The sequence below is a fragment of the Lissotriton vulgaris genome, chromosome 1_1 (assembly GCF_964263255.1).
Source record: "Lissotriton vulgaris chromosome 1_1, aLisVul1.2, whole genome shotgun sequence".
Taxonomy (NCBI): domain Eukaryota; kingdom Metazoa; phylum Chordata; class Amphibia; order Caudata; family Salamandridae; genus Lissotriton; species Lissotriton vulgaris.
The window spans coordinates 1,015,239,656-1,015,260,023 of NC_141685.1; the positions used below are offsets into that span (position 1 = coordinate 1,015,239,656).

General features: G+C 50.2%; 1 protein-coding gene across 1 annotated transcript in view; it reads right to left on the minus strand.

The window, feature by feature from the left end:
* The window catches only part of LOC147748427 (LIM homeobox transcription factor 1-alpha-like), a 64,634-nt gene that overhangs the window by 31,690 nt on the left and 12,576 nt on the right, over nt 1–20,368 (minus strand). Inside the window, exons 3-4 of the mRNA XM_086936436.1 lie at nt 10,810–10,887; nt 677–806 (exon numbers count right to left, since the gene is read on the minus strand). Of these exons, the coding sequence (XP_086792562.1) occupies nt 677–806; nt 10,810–10,887 (208 nt within the window). The remainder of the gene's footprint in view (nt 1–676; nt 807–10,809; nt 10,888–20,368) is intronic.

The following is a 20,368-nucleotide window of genomic DNA, read 5'->3' on the forward strand; positions in this document are numbered from 1 at the left end:
TATAGGGTTATCCCCTTACAAAATGTGTTCATATATAGTTTAAAAGAGTATCTTGCCATATGTGACGTCATCTATTGTGTAGGTTACATGGTGGGCCTTTCCATGGTTCATCTCCTGCTTTGGCGTCTAAGGCCCGTGCAGGTAAGAGCGCTGGGGGGGGGGGGGGGGGGGGGGGGAGGGGGGTTGACAGACGATGACGAGTGAACATATATTATTTCAGCCGCGGCCCGTGGAGGGTGTTTCGGTGGGGCAGAGAGGAGGGGTGGAGGAGGGGCAGGGTGGGGGGTGCTAAAAACCGGAGTATGGATTAATTGAAGGTAAGTAAACAATTTAATTAATAAAATGAATTTCGTAGCGCGCCCTGCATCGCAAAATGTGATCCAGGGTGCGCTACGAAATTCGTTTTATTTATTAAATTGTTTACTTACCTTCAATAATCCATACTCTGGTTGTTAGCTCCGCCCACCCTGCCCCTCCCACGGCCCGCCTCTACGTCCCACCGAAACTCCCTCCACGGGCTGTGGCTGTATTATTTAATTTTCCCTCGTCATTGTCCGTCGAAACCCCCCACCGCTCTTACCTGCACGGGCCGCTGCTGGACTCTGAGGCCAAGAGAAAAACCCTGACTCAGCTCCATGAATTTGGTAGCTTGTCCACGTCTACCTGCTTCCCTCACCTTCACTGTCGTCATTGCTCTGTCGGCTGTTCCTGCTGGCCCCTCGTCCTGATCCAAGGCGCGGGTTGCCCAGTTGGTCTTGCTCCTGCTGCTGCTGCTGCTGTTGCTGCCTTCGTGCAATCTTTTTCATCTGAAATGTAAAGAAAAATAACATAAGATCTTCATTCGCTGCTTGTGCACCAGTGGTCGCACAGTGCCTGCTCCATGCAGCTCATGGACAGGTAACTAGAAAAGTTTATGGAAAACATAAAAAGGCCTCCAAACTGTGCACCTTGGTAACCGACACGCCATGCTGAAGAGAGTGCTGTGTTTTAAGTGAAAGAAAACAGAGTGGCAGTGAGACAACTGCAATGGGTGTTGTCGTTTGTCACTCACGTCCTGGTGAAGAGAGCTTCAAATAACCCTTAAAGGTAGCCCCGCCCATCATTTCTGGTAAAGGATCAAACTGAGGACACATTTCCATTTCAGGGAGACCTTGCTGTGAGAACAGAATTTTGACAATCATATATTTTATTACATTTTTAAAAGGATAACTGCACATAACTGTAATGGTGGGCTTATTAAATAGGTCCAGAGCTCCCAGTTTTATAAAATAAGTGTAAAAAAATATGTTTGTCATTCGGTGGAAGGGGGGACGCGGGGTGTATGTTAATTTTCTATACACAAGTTTGGAGAACTCTGGTCTAGACAAAGTGCAATTTTTATACCTTGAAAATAGTTGATCATATTTTTCTAACGAGTTTTCGTTTATTTTTGTAAATTATTCTATCAAACTGAGATGAGTGTCCCGATTTGCGAAACGAAGACGTATAAAGATAACTGCTTGTAGCAACATACCCTTTTCTCATTTTTTGTTACTCTATCCACTAATGGCCCTCTGTCCCTATAACTGCAACTCTCTTCTTTGAGTAGGACACTAGCACTGATGGTGACAGAGAACTATTACTAATCGATGGAAAAAGTGTAAAGATCTTTTGGTACTGGCATTAACATTTTTTTCTAAACAATAAAGGTTTTTATTGACATCTGCAAAAAATGTGCGAAGGTTGTACAAAGTCTATTATTCGAAAAAGATTTTCCAAAACCTTTAAATGGTTCTCACCCGAACCAATGCCTTTATGGTCATAACTTTTACAGAAACATGTAGTTTCCATTTTTACTAAATATTCAAAAGCAATATAACTTTCTAATATGTCCAAGCCACCACTATTGTGCCAGCGAAGCATGACTCCCAGCAGCTCAGCCCCATCCGATCCTTCGGCGAATGGCGGTATAAATTTGCATATTGGTCATAAATTTATTTGGTTTTGCGAATTTAGAGAGCACAGGCAAGATCCAAAAGGATATCTGAGCATTTTACATGAGAACAGAACCTACTGCAGTTCATTGTTTCATACTACAATAAGACAATATACACATCAACATCAGTAAAGCAAGAGAGATATTCTTACTTTCAGTATGGCCGCCAGAATGTACCAAAATTGGGTAGATGGTTGCAGATGGTTAGTAGATCATATTCCATTGATGGCATGAGGGCAACATATAGCGTCTTCTAAAAGATTAACCCAAAATGGAGCCAAGTAAGTAAGATGTCGCTAATCATCCTACCTCTTTGCGCAGAGGACTACTCGGTTATAAACAGAGGCAAACCCTTTCCTGAAGAGTTAAAGGAACGCAATCCATGGAACAGGCACCAATGAAATGAAATGAAATGAAATGAAAAAGGAACTTAGTAAAGCGCACTGCGGCCAAGCGGCTTCCTGGCGCTGAGGGTTTGACCAGATTCACAGAGGGGGGCCGGAGAGACTAACAGGGGAAGGCCTGGGAGAACAGAAAAGTTTTAAGAGCTTTACGGAAGTGGGTATAGATGGGGATGGAACGGATGGACAGAGGAAGACTGTTCCAGAACCGGGGGGCAAGAACCAAAAAACGGGTGCCTCCCGTTCTGGATTTGCGGAAGCGGGGGACGTGGAGAAGGGAAAGAGAGGAGGAGCGGAGAGTGCCACTGGGGACGTGAGGGGTAATGAGAGATCCGATAAAGAGGGGAGCTGAGTGGATGTGAGCACGAAAGGCCAGACAAGCCAATTTAAAAAAAGATCTAGAGTGCAAGGGGAAGCCAATGAAGGGACTTAAGTGCAGGAGTGATGTGGGAAGATTTGGGAAGGCGAAGAATGAGGCGGGCAGCCTGATTTTGAATGGCCTGAAGAAGGCGGGTTTCATAGGCGGGTATGCCCACGTACAAGCCGTTCCCATAGTCAAGGCGGGAGGTGATAAGGGCCATGACTATGGTTTTGAGGGCGTCCATGGAAAAATACCGAGAGATTTTCCGGATGAGGCGGAGGGACAGAAAACAAGAGGATACTACGGAGCTGACTTGGGCATGCAGTCAGATCATGGCTGACCTTGATGCCCAAGGTCCGAACAGAAGAAACCGGTGAAGGGGGGGAACCAAAGGAGGGGGGCCAGTGAGCCGCGTACCATAGGTTTAGAAGGGCCACCCGTGATGACAAGCTCAGTCTTGTCCGGATTGAGCTTCAAATGATTGATGCTCATCCATTCAGATATAAAGACTAAGGTGGAGCAAAACTTAGGAAGAGAGACAGAAGGGGAAGCAAGATCAAAGACGAGCTGGAGGTCATCCGCGTAGTTGTACACAGAGACCCCCAGCTCGAGAAGAGAAGTGATAAGAGGGTAGATGTAAAGATTGAAGAGAAGAGGAGAAAGGGAGGAGCCTTGGGGGACCCCACAGGTAACCAAGCGAGGAGGAGCGGAGAAGCCAGAAAGTTGGACCGCTTGGGACCTGCCCTGAAGAAAGGACTCAAGCCAGGAAAAGGCAGCGCCCCGGATGCCCGCTGCGCTGACACAGTCGAGAAGGATGGAATGATCGACCGTGTCAAATGCAGCGGACAGATCGAGGAGGACCAGGGCCTGGGGGAGATTGATGTCAGCTTTCCCTTTGAGTTCGTCCAGGACCGCGATAACCACTGACTCCGTGGAATGGCCTGGGCGAAAACCTGCCTAATGGGAGGCCAGGAGGTGGTTCTCCTCGATATAGTTGGACAGGCAAGATGTAACATAGCTTTCAAGGATCTTACTCAAATAAGGAAGAAGAGAGATAGGCCTAAAGTTAGAAGGAAGAGAGGGATCCAGACCATTTGTTTTAAGAATGGGGAAAACTATAGCAAATTTGAAAGATGAAGGGACAGAGCCCAAAGCTAGAGAGGCGTTAAGAAGGGCAAGAGGGGGGACAGGACAGCTAGTGAATAGAGTTTTGAGGATCCGTGCAGGAGCACAGTCCACCGGGGAGCCAGACTTGACTTTTGTAAGCAGTTTAAGGAACCGGTCCATGGAAATGGGTGGGAAATGATCCAAAGAGGAGGGGGGCAGAGGGAGGGAGCAGGAGAAGCCAGCTTGGAGCACCGTAGGGATGTTGGCCTTTATGTTAGTGATTTTATCAATGAAATAGTCATTGAGTGAGGAACAGAGGGTCTGAGATGGAACAATACTGATGCAGGTACCGTCAGAAGTAGCTAGGTTGTGAACCAGGGAGAAGATTTCTCGGGATTTGTTAGCAGAGAGGGCAACTCTCTCGGTAAAATATTTGGTTTTGGCCGCAAGGATCGCTCTTTTATAGTCGTTCAGAAGAAGTTTGTATTTAGCGCGGAGATTAGGACAATAGTTCCGTCTCCAATGACGCTCCGACCGCCTAAGGTCAAGTTTGAGATCTTTGAGCTCATTGGTGAACCATTTATGCGCATCATAAGGGCGGACGGATTTGACCTTCTTAAGCGGGGCGACCTGATCGCAGGAAGAGGAGAGCCAGGTGCTAATGGCATCTGTCTGCGAGTCCAAAGAAAGGTCAGTGAGATCCGGAGCTGAAGAGGTCAGAGAGAGCGAGAGAGAGTTAAGGTCAGTTTGATTCCAACTGCGAGCCAGAATGTTTTTGGGTAGAGGCAGCTTGTCGGCTGAAGCCGAGTAAATGAGAAATGAAATAATGGAGTGATCGGACCAGATGCAGGGGAGTATAGAAGGGGGTGAGACGTTGCAGCGTGATGACCAGAGTTGGTCCAGGATATGACCCTGGGCATGGGTGGGGGCCAAGATGTGGGATGTAAAGTTCAAACTCTGGAGGGTAGCAGAAAAGTCTTTAGAAGCCAAGTCTTCCCTGGGGTCACCTGGCCAAAAGTTGAAATCGCCAAGCAAGATAACCGAGGAGTTGTTGACCACTAGTGTTGCCAGAAGATCCTGTAGAATCGCTACAAATGAAGGCATGGCTTGGGGGGGACGGTACATGAGAACAACGGTGAGAGGTGCGGAAAGATTGAGCGATCGGGCCACCAAGTAGTCCACGTTAGGTATAGGGGGGTGAGCAAGAAGTTCGAATTTCAGAGTGGAGCGGATAATGATAGCCACACCACCCCCAGCCTTGCCGGCCGGGCGGTCTGCTCGGAGGGCATAGTAGGTGTCGGGGAGAATAGCCAGGAGGTCCGGAAGGGAATCAGTGGAGAACCAGGTTTCAGTGAGGAGTAAATAGTCTGGGACATCTGTGTTCAGGAGATTGAAGAGTTCCGTCTGATGCTTGACTGCGGACCGGGTATTAAGCAAATAAGCAGAAGCTGCCAAAGGGACATATAAAGAGCGGGTGACGGGAGAAAGATCAGTGGAGGAGGAGATGGGGCGACGGGTAAGAGAGAGTGGACAGGAAGAGCGGGGTGCCAGAATGCCAAGAGAATCAAGACGATGCAATAAAGAAGGGGAAAGGGGAGAGACAGCAGGGTGTGCAGAGAGTTGGGCTGAGGAATACACCAGAGAATGGACAGGGTCTATGGCCCCTGGTCCCGGCCCGTCGCGGACGGGCGCAGACGGGCTTGCCTTAGGCGCGCCCGCTGCGCTCATCCGCTGCGCGTCCAGGAGTTACACATTAAAGTATGAATCTGTAGGGGCGGGAGGGCCGGGAGGGGGGCGTGGCCTAAGAGTGGGCGTGGCCAACGGCCTCGGCGACAGCGGTAGGAGCAGAGTCAAGGTGGGTCACGTGACAGCGCGAGCTCCGCTGCACGGCACCCAAGTATACACCAAGCACAAGATTACAAGCAAGGATTTAAAAACACAGATTCAGCACAGGTAAAATACAATTTACAGCTTCTCCCGGCTTTCCGCCTCAGGAGATTTGGTCTAAACGGAGCGCCTGTAGTCAGCGCTTATGAATCCAGAAGGGCGGGAGGGGGGCGTGGCCTAAGAGTGGGCGTGGCCAACGGCCTCAGCGACGGCGGTAGGAGCAGAGTCAAGGTGGGTCACGTGACAGCGCTAGCTCCGCTGCATGGCGCCCAAGTATACACCAAGCACAAGATTACAAGCAAGGATTTAAAAACACAGATTCAGCACAGGTAAAATACAATTTACAGCTTCTCCCGGCTTTCCGCCTCAGGAGATTTGGTCTAAACGGAGCGCTTGTAGTCAGCGCTTATGAATCCAGAAGGGCGGGAGGGGGCGTGGCCTAAGAGTGGGCGTGGCCAACGGACTCGCTGACGGCGGTAGGAGCAGAGGCAAGGTGGGTCACATGACAGCGCTAGCTCCGCTGCACGGCGCCCAATAGCACCAATGATACCAATGACCTCCTGCAACATACCTGGTACCAAGGGCCCCTCTGTGTCCTGTATCTCAGAGGCCCTCCATCCACCCCATGCCTCTGAGGCACGTTGATTCACCCAGCATATGGTGTGCACGACAGGCACTGAAAAAAGGCACTAGATTCTACAGGCAGGCTCTCCGTCACCCGTGAGACTCAGTGGGACATCATACATCAGTGCAGAGGGATGTGGGTGCCCGGCTTGTTGCCAAGCATGGTGGACCCCCTTGACTCTACCTTGTCACATTTAAAGAATGGCCATGATAGATGCAATGCATCCTCTAGGAGTGTAAAGTGTCAAGACATGCTTCAGGAGCCTCTATAACCTGAGCGGCCTCCATAGCCTTCCCAAGAACGCCGGCTGCAGGTGGATGACGAGGTAGGTGGTGGTGAATTCTAGGGTCATTAATTCTCCTGAGCTCATTGGAGGAGCTCCTGCCCCGCCGCCAGCCTCTTGCTGTTGCACTCACTGGCCTCCTGCACGACCATGGTGTCTGAGCTCTAGAAGTGCAAGTTGGTATTGAAATGCTGCACGATCACCAGCACTAGGCACTGGATTGGCAGTTTGCGGATTAGCAGCTCAGTAGACTTTTGGTAGTGATGGATCTCCTGGAAAGCAACTTTCCCCGCAGGTAGAGGTGAGGTTTCTTTACTCTACTGGAGGAAGGGGCCCTCTTGTGGGTAGTCTTGGTAGCCGGCTGCCTGAAACGCTGTTTCCCTCTTATGGACTTGCGGGTGGTCTGCTTATTGTGGGCCATGGCGATGGTGTGCGCTCCTTGTCCAACATACAAGATACCCTTCTGTAATAACGTGCACAAGCTACTTATTAGTCTTACAAAAATCCAAATTTCGCTTTCAAGTAGGTCCAGAGGATATCTAATTGGCTCTGTACATGTGGTAAGTGAATATAAATACCAGATTGGGAGTGGTCAATCTGCCACTCTGGCATTTTCCTGGGATGCTAAAGGTTAGCGAGCTGCTCTCAGAGCAGGATGGGCTGCCGTAACCCAATCATGCCTCAGGATACTACTATAAGTGCATCTTCCTGAAGTGTGGGGCTAATTTGAACATTTGTGCCAGGGCTGATTTTGGTTTCTTGTTCGGCCCTGGTAAATACATTAGAATGCAGTTCGACCACACACTGCTGCCAAGACTGTGAATTTCTGCCGCAGTGAACTCTTTGAAGATCTTTAGACCCTCTTTCCTTCTAAAGGTATTCACTGCGGCAACTGGATCTTGCTTACCAAGCTAGAGGAACTTCAATTCTTATGTATGTCACGAAACTATGGCTACCCAAATTCCCCTCGACTCTAGAAACAATTGAGGCTAATGCCTAGAGATGATGTCTGCTAATCAGTAATTGTACATCGGATGGAGATGGTTAGGCTAGAGTTTGGTGTCCACTCCAGCTGGGCGATTCCTTTAATGTACACATTGTGATGGGGTTTCAAGCTAAAGAAAGCCAGCTGAAGGACTCAACTGTCCATGATCTGGTCACAACTGCAGACATCTTCTCGCCAAAGACATGCGTTGCTGGACTCCAGTACTATGAATAACCAGGATGCCCTTCACTTTTTATTGCTTGACTTTACTGTGCTCAGATTAATTTGGATCTCATCAAAGAGTAAACCTTAACATCAAATCAATAAATACATAATGGAACAGAATGCTTCCCAAAATTTAAGGATTATTGAAGAATTTCTATCTTGTTCAGTTTTATTTTGGGAAAGTCCAACAAATCTCCCTGTGTGGAAGGGGTGTCTGCAAACTTAGACCCCACGAATGAAAACATGAATACAATTTTCATAATGCACAGTTGCTTTGGGCACGGCAGCAAGTGAAAGATTTAACCAAGCCAGTCGCTAGTGGAAAACACATGTTTTGAGTTATTGTCAACGTTTAGAGTCCTTAACTTGTTGGGTAGACCATTCCAAGGTTTTGCCCCAGACATAAAAAAAGGCACCAACCTCTTCTTACTCTATGGATTTTGGGTACTGTCAGCAGGCACTGCTTTGCAAATCGAAGTGATCTGATGGACATGTAGGAAAAAACATTTCTCTCCAGTAGATCGGGCCCTTTTTATGAACTGCTCTGAAGGTAACCGTCAGGGCCTTAAAATATATTAGTTTCTTGATTGGAAGCTAATGAAATAGCTTTAAGTGAGGGGAGAGGACGGCTATCTTTGGAGAGTTAGGGTCAGTCTTGTGGCTGGCTGTTGAACCAACTGCAGCCTGTGGATAAGAGTCAAAGGTGATCCGAGATAAAGTGCATTCACCTAGTCCAACCTAGATGTTACGCGCTTCACCACTAGATTCAAGCTTCAAACCCCTCTTGATGCTGAACAAAACACAAAACATGTGTGTGTTGCTCATGTCTTGCGTAGCGGGGATAGTGCCCAGCTGTGGGACTAGACCGCTCTTTAAGGGGCTGGGCAGTCATGATGTGCATGGTGCAGAGGAGCTAACAATGAGGGACTCTGCTCACGAGTACAGGAGTAAAAGCTCCTTCACACAAGGAACAGTAGCTGATTAATTTCCATCACATTTCTAGAAATTAAATACCGATTTTTTATTGTGTTACTTGCTAAATTTATTGGGGACTAATCTTACACAACCACACTCTAACCTGCCCCTGATTTATAATTTTAAGACCCTTTTATCTAACTTACAGAAATGACCATCAGGATTTGAACCCAGTTAGTTGATGGCAGTGCTCACACATCGACTTGAAAGTGCAGCCAGGTGTTTAGATAAAGAACTCAACATAGTGTACTTTTATTTAAATATTTTTTAAATACTTTTGGGGAAAAGACATATCCAACAGAATTCCATGTTAGAAACAATGTTCTCATCAAACCATTTTGCCCATGTGTTTTCATGGGTATGTAACTGTTAGCACGCATTTTTTACCACGCATACCATTACCACGCATACCATTACAACGCAGGATCATTTACAACGCATACCTTTACAACGCATTACACTACAACGCACATACTATTACAACGCATACCATTACAACGTAAGTATAGGTAAGTATATCATTTAATTTCATATATAGGGTTCAGGGCTGGGTTTGGGTTTTGGGGTACAGGGGTATTTTTAGGGTTCAGGGCTGGGTTTGGGTTTTGGGGTACAGGGGTATTTATAGGGTTCAGGGCTAGGTTTGGGTTTTGGGGTACAGGGGTATTTTTAGGGTTCAGGGCTGGGTTTGGGTTTTGGGGTACAGGGGTATTTTTAGGGTTCAGGGCTGGGTTTGGGTTTTGGGGTACAGGGGTATTTTTAAGGTTCAGGGCTAGGTTTGGGTTTTGGGGTACAGGGGTATTTTTAGGGTTCAGGGCTGGGTTTGGGTTTTGGGGTACAGGGGTTTTTTTAGGGTTCAGGGCTGGGTTTGGGTTTTGGGGTACAGGGGTATTTTTAGGGTTCAGGGCTGGGTTTGGGTTTTTGGGTACAGGGGTATTTTTAGGGTTCAGGGGTGGGTTTGGGTTTTGGGGTACAGGGGTATTTTTAGGGTTCAGGGCTGGGTTTGGGTTTTGGGGTACAGGGGTATTTTTAGGGTTCAGGGCTGGGTTTGGGTTTTGGGGTACAGGGGTATTTTTAAGGTTCAGGGCTAGGTTTGGGTTTTGGGGTACAGGGGTATTTTTAGGGTTCAGGGCTGGGTTTGGGTTTTGGGGTACAGGGTTTTTTTTAGGGTTCAGGGCTGGGTTTGGGTTTTGGGGTACAGGGGTATTTTTAGGGTTCAGGGCTGGGTTTGGGTTTTTGGGTACAGGGGTATTTTTAGGGTTCAGGGCTGGGTTTGGGTTTTGGGGTATAGGGGTATTTTTTACATATATATTTACAAATTCTTAAATTTAAAAGAATATAATATAATTAATTAAAATATAATTTATTAAAATATTAAATAATTATTTTCTTTAATTACATTATTTTAAAATATTAAATACTTACCTATACTTACGTTGTAATGGTATGCGTTGTAATAGTATGTGCGTTGTAGTGTATTGCGTTGTAAAGGTATTCGTTGTAAATGGTCCTGCGTTGTAAAAAATGCGTGGTAATGGTATGCGTGCTAAAAGTATGCGTGCTAACATCATACATCTGTTTTCATGACTAAATACTGCTCATAAGATTCAGTGCATGCTGTACACATGCTCCTCGGGCCAGCCACCCAGGCATTTGGAACAAAAAAGGACCCAGTAGGTTTTGAATAGAACACCCAAAACAAAGATCGAGCTTTCCAGTTCTGTGACAAACCAGTGAGACGTCCGACCCCCCCCCCCCCACAACAGCATCATCATCTCCTGCCTGGGGCTGTAGGACTAGTATTCACTGGTTGCATATAGTTCCCTTCCTGGAAATCCAACTTTGGCCTGGAAGACTGCATCATATATGTGTCCTTCAGATTGCACAGGTTGGCGTGACACCCCTAACCATGCATGCAGCGCCTAGCTCCGGGGTGGAATCCAAGCTGCATTCTATTGATCGCCGTAGTCACCAAGCATACTAACCTTGGCTCTTTGATTCTGGAACCAAACCTGGACCACGCGGACAGTGAGGCCCGTCTCAGCTGCCAATGTCTCTCTCACCTACCAGAAGAAAAGAAAAATGTCACCATTTTGTCAACCTTGGTCATTATTGTAAAAAGAACAAGCATCCAAAGTTGTACACATTTGCACCTTTTGTTGTTGTACTGTGCAGTGGTACCATGAATGTGCTATGACAAGGTGTGCAATGCCATGTTTTCTTAATCAATAGAAAGGAGGAGGGAGTAGGGCTATCTAAGGTCCAGCACACGTGCCACTAAATCAGCTACGAGAACAGAGAGTGTGAAGTTCCTATGTGGGGGTCTAAGTCTCTCAGTCAGATAAGTCGAAGGGAGTGCTCCTATTAGGAGCAAGGACTAAGACAACTAGATCCGGGCACCAAAATGAGAATGACCCCATTTGTGAATTCAATAGCTAAAACGTGGCCCATATATGCACACTGGGGCAATTTTGAACTTGTGCTGTACAAGTGTTTTGTAAGGTATGGAAGACTGCATGCATTTGAGCTTGCAGCACGCAATGCTTGTTTTAATATCAGGGAAATTAACAATATCACCCGGCCCATCATGGGACATGAAGGTCCCACAAACAGCCAAAAAACGGACCCACACACTGACCTGTCCGACCAGCCCATCGGGCACTGCCCGGTAGCCTTATAGGCCAGTCCGACCCTGCAAGTGAATTTATCAAAGCAAACCAGTAGATGGCAGACAATGAACAGCTTCTAAACCTGGTTATTCAAGTTTGAAACTATTTTTATGAGTATTTGTTCTCTTTCAGCTGCTGGGAACATAGAAAAGCCTTGTAAACGAAACACTGAATATCCATTTCTTGTCATTAACACTGAAAATATTGGCTGATGCCTATACGTCATTTTCCCCAATACAAGCCTCTTCCCATTCCCAAGATTATGAAAACAGTAATACTGCTCAAAGCATACAGCCATCTTTGAATGGTGCATCACACCTCTACTGTGAGTGCACTGTCCAGTGGTATGCACGAAACAGAAATATATGTCAGGCTACATCTTAAGTTCACTAACTCCATATCCACTGATTGATAAATGTGTTCAATATTTTAATTCTTATAGTGTTTATTAATAAAATCTACAACTATTTCTGAATTTCCCCCAGTTACGAGGCATTTCAGTAAAAACATTTCCAGTTTCATAGGCAAGCTATGAGTTCATCTACAAAATACAGTTAATGCTTATATTCATTCTTTCTAAATAGAAATCATTCAATCGTTAACAATGGCCAAGAAAACCTGTTTCACGGGGCACTTGAGTTGCCAGATGTAACATAGCTTTTGCAAGAGTTTCAAACCAACTACAGATCTACTTCCTGAATGGAAATCTCAATCCAATTACATGGAAATAGGGGCCTTTTATTTCCTCCAACCTCAGATAGCACCAGTCCTGATCGCACATGAGGGGAGTCAGTGGCGTAACGCAAGCTGATGCCTCGCCCACTGCAGAATGTGATTAGGGGCCTTCGAGAAAGGAAAAAAAGACTTACCTGCTAGTCACTGCAGCCTCTTCCTCCTCCTCGATGTTTTACTGGCTCCCAGCAGCGCCCAGGCCCCCTTAAGTCAATCACGTCGCTGCTGTAACCACGGCAGCAGCCTCGTGATTCGTTTGAGTGCCGTGGTTCAGCGCTCCAACAGGGACTGGGAGCCTGGGCATGTTCTATACCCAGGCTGTGCATTACAGCTTGGTGGAGAACATCCAAAGTGCGCATGACTGTTTGACCGGCCGAAGATGGATGGGCAAACCAACATGTGCACTTCATGTAGCAGCAACCACTCCTCCTCCCTCGATGTCACAGGAGCCCATCCTAACCTAGCTGGAAGATACTAAAAATAAAATGATAATACCTTCTGTTATGATCATTTTTTTTTTTCTTTTACACTGCTCCAAGAGCAGTGGAGCGACGCTCCTCCGCCTTAGCTGAGGAGCTGCCACTGGCTTAAATCACTGAGAGGAATGTCTAGCTGGAGGAGTGAGCGACTTGCACGTTTTGACATTGTAAGAGCTCTTTATAGAGTGGTAACTGTTGCCAGTGCTCTTGCATGTGCAGACAACTAAAGAAATAGAATGGGAGGGAGAAGACAAGACTGCCTGTTCCTCTCTTCGACCTGAACCCCACTTAAGAAACTAGAGCAAGGCATGGTAGATGGTCTTTAGAGAGGTGCACACATATCCCTCCCTCTGAAGAGATGCACACAGACACCTGTTATGCTTCACACTTCCACTGAGATGCTCCACCATTCATTGCATAGCTCTAACATATTTGTCAATGCTCGAAGTCCTTCAAATCTCAAATGGATTGTGTTCCTTGTGCTCCTTAAAGATTTTAGTGTGAATAAAAGCTATGTCGGTGAGTGGATTGGTGTAGATGTGTGATTGGATAGCTGTCTTATTTGGGAAGATGGGTGGATGATGGAGTGTGGGAAAGACTGAAGAGGATGTAGATGGATGGACTGAAGAGTGTGAGACTGAATGAAGAGGGCGTAGATGGTGGGATAGTGTTTGGGGCGATTTAAGAGTGTGTAGCTGAATGGGCGGAGAGTGTGGGGTGAATGAAGGTGTAGATGATGAATAGTTGCTCAGTGTTGGGATCATAAAGCGGGCGTGGATGGGTGGATGGGCACAGAGTGTGAGGATGAACGAACATGTTGTAGGTGGTTAAAATGGGGATAGAGAAATGTAGAGGGTGTGGATGGTGATAAATGGGTGAGTGGATAATTTCAGTGGTAGGATGGATAGATGGATTGATAGACTGATTGATGGATGGATCTTGGTAGGCACATGGATGGATGGACACATTGGTGATGTGCTGACTCAATGACCTATGGGCCCATCAGTGGCAAGGTAATATGCTACCACATCATTATAGGGGTGGTTTGACTTGTGCTACACAAGCCATTTAGAACACTTCCCTTTAAAGGGCTCCTGCCTCTCATCTGAATCAGATAAGAAGGTAGACTTTAGTTTAGACCTTGTCAGTGTTTTAAGGTTAGAATGCATATTTAACAAGCATTAGAAATGCAATAGGGCTCGCATTAGGAAAGTTTGAGCTATTGGTCTTACAAATGATTTTTTTTTATTTATGTGTTATTTTTTAAAATAGCTAAATTAATAGCTTTGTCATTTACAATGTCAATAGTTATAACTTTCGCAAATGTGACACCTATAGCATTTGTAATGCATCATGTTTTGTATTTACGTGACTTAGATGTATTGATATTACAAATAACAATGGCTTTTAATTTTTTAAAATAATTAATACTTAAATAATTTATTTAAATTGTAATGGCAATAGCTTAAACTTTTGTAAATAACTTTTGTGAAGATTATGTTCAGTGTTTTTTATTGCGACGAAAATCCAAGAACAGAACTGAAATATTAACATCTTTTTGTGATTTGTAATAAAGCGTGAAAGCTTGAAAACAGTTTGAAACATTGAAAGAACATATTTGAACCAGTGATGCTGTAGTTGCGCTGAGTGATGCTGTGGTTGCGCTGAGTGATGCTGTGGTGGTGCTGAGTGATGCTGTGGTGGTGCTGAGTGATGCTGTGGTGGTGCTGAGTGATGCTGTGGTTGCGCTGAGTGATGCTGTGGTTGCGCTGAGTGGTGTGTGCATCGGTGGAGCTTAGTGGGTGCATTGGTGGAGCTGTGTGGTGGGTGCATTGGTGGAGCTTAGGTGGCGCATCGGTGGAGCTGTGTGGTGGGTGCATCGGTGGAGCTGTGTGGTGGGTGCCTCGGCGGAGTTGTGTGGTGGGTGCCTCGGCGGTGGTGGGTGCATCGGTGGAGCTGTGTGGTGGGTGCTTCGGTGGAGCTGTGTGGTGGGTGCATCTGTGGAGCTGTGTGGTGGGTGCATCTGTGGAGCTGTGTGGTGGGTGCATCTGTGGAGCTGTGTGGTGGGTGCCTCAGAAGAGCTGTGTGGTGGGTACCTCAGTGAAGCTGTGTGGTGGGTGCATCGGTGGAGCTGTGTGGTGGGTGCATCAGTGGAGCTGTGTCAGTGGAGCTGTGTTGTGTGTGCATCGGTGGAGCTGGGTGGTGGGTGCATCGGTGGAGCTGTGTCGGTGGAGCTGTGTGGTGGCTGCATCGGTGGAGCTGTGTGGTGTGTGCATCGGTGGAGCTGTGTGGTGGGTGCATCGGTGGAGCTGTGTCGGTGGAGCTGTGTGGTGGGTGCATCGGTGGAGCTGGGTGGTGGGTGCATCGGTGGAGCTGTGTTGGTGGAGCTGTGTGGTGGCTGCATCGGTGGAGCTGTGTGGTGGCTGCATCGGTGGAGCTGTGTGGTGGCTGCATTGGTGGAGCTGTGTGGTGGTTGCATCTGTGGAGCTGGGTGGTGGGTGCATCGGTGGAGCTGTGTCGGTGGAGCTGTGTGGTGGGTGCATCGGTGGAGCTGGGTGGTGGGTGCATCGGTGGAGCTGTGTCGGTGGAGCTGTGTGGTGGGTGCATCGGTGGAGCTGGGTGGTGGGTGCATCGGTGGAGCTGTGTCGGTGGAGCTGTGTGGTGGGTGCATCGGTGGAGCTGTGTGGTGGGTGCATCGGTGGAGCTGTGTGGTGGGTGCCTCAGTGGAGCTGTGTGGTGGGTGCCTCGGTGGAGCTGTGTGGTGGGTGCCTCAGTGGAGCTGTGTGGTGGGTGCCTCGGTGGAGCTGTGTGGTGGGTGCATCGGTGGAGCTGTGTCGGTGGAGCTGTGTGGTGGGTGCATCAGTGGAGCTGTGTGGTGGGTGCCTCGGAGGAGCTGTGTTGTGGGTGCATCTGTGGAGCTGTGTGGTGGGTGCCTTGGTGGAGCTGTATGGTGGGTGCCTCGGTGAAGCTGTATGGTGGGTGCCTCGGTGAAGCTGTGTGGTGGGTGCATCGGTGGAGCTGTGTGGTGGGTGCATCGGTGGAGCTGTGTGGTGGGTGCATCGGTGGAGCTGTGTCGGTGAAGCAGTGTGGTGTGTGCATCGGTGGAGCTGGGTGGTGGGTGCATCGGTGGAGCTGGGTGGTGGGTGCATCGGTGGAGCTGTGTGGTGGGTGCATCGGTGGAGCTGTGTGGTGGGTGCATTGGTGGAGCTGTGTCGGTGGAGCTGTGTAGTGGGTGCATCGGTGGAGCTGGGTGCTGGGTGCATCGGTGGAGCTGTGTCGGTGGAGCTGTGTCGGTGGAGCTGTGTCGGTGGAGCTGTGTCGGTGGAGCTGTGTGGTGGCTGCATCGGTGGAGCTGTGTGGTGGCTGCATCGGTGGAGCTGTGTGGTGGGTGCATCGGTGGAGCTGTGTGGTGGGGGCATGGTAGAGCTGTGTGGTGGGTGCCTCGGTGGAGCTGTGTGGTGGGTGCCTCGGTGGAGCTGTGTGGTGGGTGCCTCGGTGGAGCTGTGTGGTGGGTGCCTCGGTGGAGCTGTGTGGTGGGTGCCTCGGTGGAGCTGTGTGGTGGGTGCCTCGGTGGAGCTGTGTGGTGGGTGCATCGGTGGAGCTGTGTCGGTGGAGCTGTGTGGTTGGTGCATCAGTGGAGCTGTGTGGTGGGTGCCTCGGAGGAGCTGTGTGGTGGGTGCATCTGTGGAGCTGTGTGGTGGGTGCCTTGGTGGAGCTGTATGGTGGGTGCCTCGGTGAAGCTGTATGGTGGGTGCCTCGGTGAAGCTGTGTGGTGGGTGCATCGGTGGAGCTGTGTGGTGGGTGCATCGGTGGAGCTGTGTGGTGGGTGCATCGGTGGAGCTGTGTCGGTGAAGCTGTGTGGTGTGTGCATCGGTGGAGCTGGGTGGTGGGTGCATCGGTGGAGCTGGGTGGTGGGTGCATCGGTGGAGCTGTGTGGTGGGTGCATCGGTGGAGCTGTGTGGTGGGTGCATTGGTGGAGCTGTGTCGGTGGAGCTGTGTAGTGGGTGCATCGGTGGAGCTGGGTGCTGGGTGCATCGGTGGAGCTGTGTCGGTGGAGCTGTGTCGGTGGAGCTGTGTCGGTGGAGCTGTGTGGTGGCTGCATCGGTGGAGCTGTGTGGTGGGTGCATCGGTGGAGCTGTGTGGTGGGTGCATCGGTGGAACTGTGTCGGTGGAGCTGTGTGGTGGGTGCATCGGTGGAGCTGTGTGGTGGGTGCATCGGTGGAGCTGGGTGGTGGGTGCATCGGTGGAGCTGTGTTGGTGGAGCTGTGTGGTGGCTGCATCGGTGGAGCTGTGTGGTGGCTGCATCGGTGGAGCTGTGTGGTGGCTGCATTGGTGGAGCTGTGTGGTGGTTGCATCGGTGGAGCTGGGTGGTGGGTGCATCGGTGGAGCTGGGTGGTGGGTGCATCGGTGGAGCTGTGTCGGTGGAGCTGTGTGGTGGGTGCATCGGTGGAGCTGGGTGGTGGGTGCATCAGTGGAGCTGTGTCGGTGGAGCTGTGTGGTGGCTGCATCGGTGGAGCTGTGTGGTGGGTGCATCGGTGGAGCTGGGTGGTGGGTGCATCGGTGGAGCTGTGTGGTGGGGGCATGGTAGAGCTTTGTGGTGGGTGCCTCGGTGGAGCTGTGTGGTGGGTGCCTCGGTGGAGATGTGTGGTGGGTGCCTCGGTGGAGCTGTGTCGGTGGAGCTGTGTAGTGGGTGCATCGGTGGAGCTGGGTGCTGGGTGCATCGGTGGAGCTGTGTCGGTGGAGCTGTGTTGGTGGAGCTGTGTCGGTGGAGCTGTGTCGGTGGAGCTGTGTGGTGGCTGCATCGGTGGAGCTGTGTGGTGGCTGCATCGGTGGAGCTGTGTGGTGGGTGCATCGGTGGAGCTGTGTGGTGGGTGCATCGGTGGAGCTGTGTGGTGGGGGCATGGTAGAGCTGTGTGGTGGGTGCCTCGGTGGAGCTGTGTGGTGGGTGCCTCGGTGGAGCTGTGTGGTGGGTGCCTCGGTGGAGCTGTGTGGTGGGTGCCTCGGTGGAGCTGTGTGGTGGGTGCCTCGGTGGAGCTGTGTGGTGGGTGCCTCGGTGGAGCTGTGTGGTGGGTGCATCGGTGGAGCTGTGTCGGTGGAGCTGTGTGGTTGGTGCATCAGTGGAGCTGTGTGGTGGGTGCCTCGGAGGAGCTGTGTGGTGGGTGCATCTGTGGAGCTGTGTGGTGGGTGCCTTGGTGGAGCTGTATGGTGGGTGCCTCGGTGAAGCTGTATGGTGGGTGCCTCGGTGAAGCTGTGTGGTGGGTGCATCGGTGGAGCTGTGTGGTGGGTGCATCGGTGGAGCTGTGTGGTGGGTGCATCGGTGGAGCTGTGTCGGTGAAGCTGTGTGGTGTGTGCATCGGTGGAGCTGGGTGGTGGGTGCATCGGTGGAGCTGGGTGGTGGGTGCATCGGTGGAGCTGTGTGGTGGGTGCATCGGTGGAGCTGTGTGGTGGGTGCATTGGTGGAGCTGTGTCGGTGGAGCTGTGTAGTGGGTGCATCGGTGGAGCTGGGTGCTGGGTGCATCGGTGGAGCTGTGTCGGTGGAGCTGTGTCGGTGGAGCTGTGTCGGTGGAGCTGTGTGGTGGCTGCATCGGTGGAGCTGTGTGGTGGGTGCATCGGTGGAGCTGTGTGGTGGGTGCATCGGTGGAACTGTGTCGGTGGAGCTGTGTGGTGGGTGCATCGGTGGAGCTGTGTGGTGGGTGCATCGGTGGAGCTGTGTGGTGGGTGCATCGGTGGAGCTGTGTGGTGGGTGCCTCGGTAGAGCTGTGTGGTGGGTGCCTCGGTGGAGCTGTGTGGTGGGTGCCTCGGTGGAGCTGTGTGGTGGGTGCCTCAGTGGAGCTGTGTGGTGGGTGCATCGGTGGAGCTGTGTCGGTGGAGCTGTGTGGTGGGTGCATCAGTGGAGCTGTGTGGTGGGTGCATCGGTGGAGCTGTGTGGTGGGGCATGGTAGAGCTGTGTGGTGGGTGCCTCGGGGGAGCTGTGTGGTGGGTGCATCGGTGGAGCTGTGTGGTGGGTGCATCGGTGGAGCTGTGTGGTGGGTGCATCGGTGGAGCTGTGTGGTGGGTGCATCGGTAGGGCTGTGTGGTGGGTGCCTCGGTGGAGCTGTGTGGTGGGTGCCTCAGTGGAGCTGTGTGGTGGGTGCATCGGTGGAGCTGTGTCGGTGGAGCTGTGTGGTGGGTGCATCTGTGGGTATGCAACAAGTGAAATGGACTCAGCGAGACTCCTGTGGTCCCCATGAGACCTACGGTAGGGACTGAGAGACTCCTTACAGTCAGAGGTGAGAGGTTGTTTAAGGGCTACCGTGGGAGGCCAGTGAAGTGAGGAAACGAGGAACACCCCACTGACATTTAGGCTATTGAAGGGAAATGAGTGACACTTTGTATGAGACTATTGCAGTGCGAATGAGGGACACAAGTATTTGAGGTGAGCGAGCGAGAGTAAGTGAAAAAATAGCGCTGCAAGAGACCACCGCTGTGGAGAGTGAGAGAGACCCAGCTGAGCTATTTTAATTGAATGACGGACAATGAGTGCGACATGTACCGCGTAAGGGAGCACTCCTTTGGAGAGTGAGTGGGACTCTCGTTTACGGGTATGCATCAAGTGAAATGGACTCAGCGAGACTCCTGTGGTCTCCGTGAGACCTACGGTAGGGACTGAGAGACTCCTTACAGTCAGAGGAGAGAGGTGGTTTAAGGGGGAGACTGCATTCAACCATGGATCTGTATGAGGAGTGAGGGACACTCTGGCGTCTATGACGTAGGTGATGGAGTGAGACCGAGACCCCATTGAACTATAGGAGGTGTTTCATGATGACTGAGAGAGACGCGCACTGCCTGAGGTGAGTGATGGGGCGCGTGAGAGGGAGACTCCAATGATGTGAGTGACGTATAACTAGCGAGACTCCATTGAAGTGTGACACCTCTGACGTGGATTTGGGTGGGACTCCTCAGCAGTTTTGACGAAGCTATGGAGTTTGCTCACTTGAACCACATGTGCACAACAATGGGGGAACCAGTGACACTCTTGATGAGTTTGAGGTGAGTGATAGGTAATGGGTGAGACTTCACAACAGTATAAGAAACGACTGGTTTAGGAAGTGACTGAGATTTTACCGGGGTGCGTGTGGCAGTAGCGCCTGACAGTCAGTCTCGTGGACGGATATGAAGTCACTACGAGTGTTTATTCTTCCGAGGTCGATAAATCGAGCCGCCGCTCTAATTGTGAGTCAAAAGCGTGTGTCACCTGCTTAAGGAAATGAAGCGCTTTGAAAGTACTGCGTGCTAATTACAGCATGTGTCCGCAATTAGTTTAACCCAAGGCTGCTGTAATCTCACATTGATCCGTGACTGCCCTCTGCAACTATTCCGATCCTGCAAGTCGGCAACTCGGGACCTTGACACCAGTGACCAGGTGCTCATCTTGTTTTTGTTGCAGATTTTATATAGCGCGAACTCGACCCAAAGGTATTGGAGCGCTTTACATAATGACCGATTACGTTACACACAGGGCACAAGTCCTAACAAGGAAGCAAAGCAAACAGCCGGAGAAGAGAGAAAACGGCAGGGATCGAAGTAAAGAGGAGGATGCAAGGAGAGGTACAGAGGGAGTTAGCATAAAAGGAGACACGGCCGGCGGCCGTGAAACTGAAAGTACGGCCGGCCGGCCGTGAATA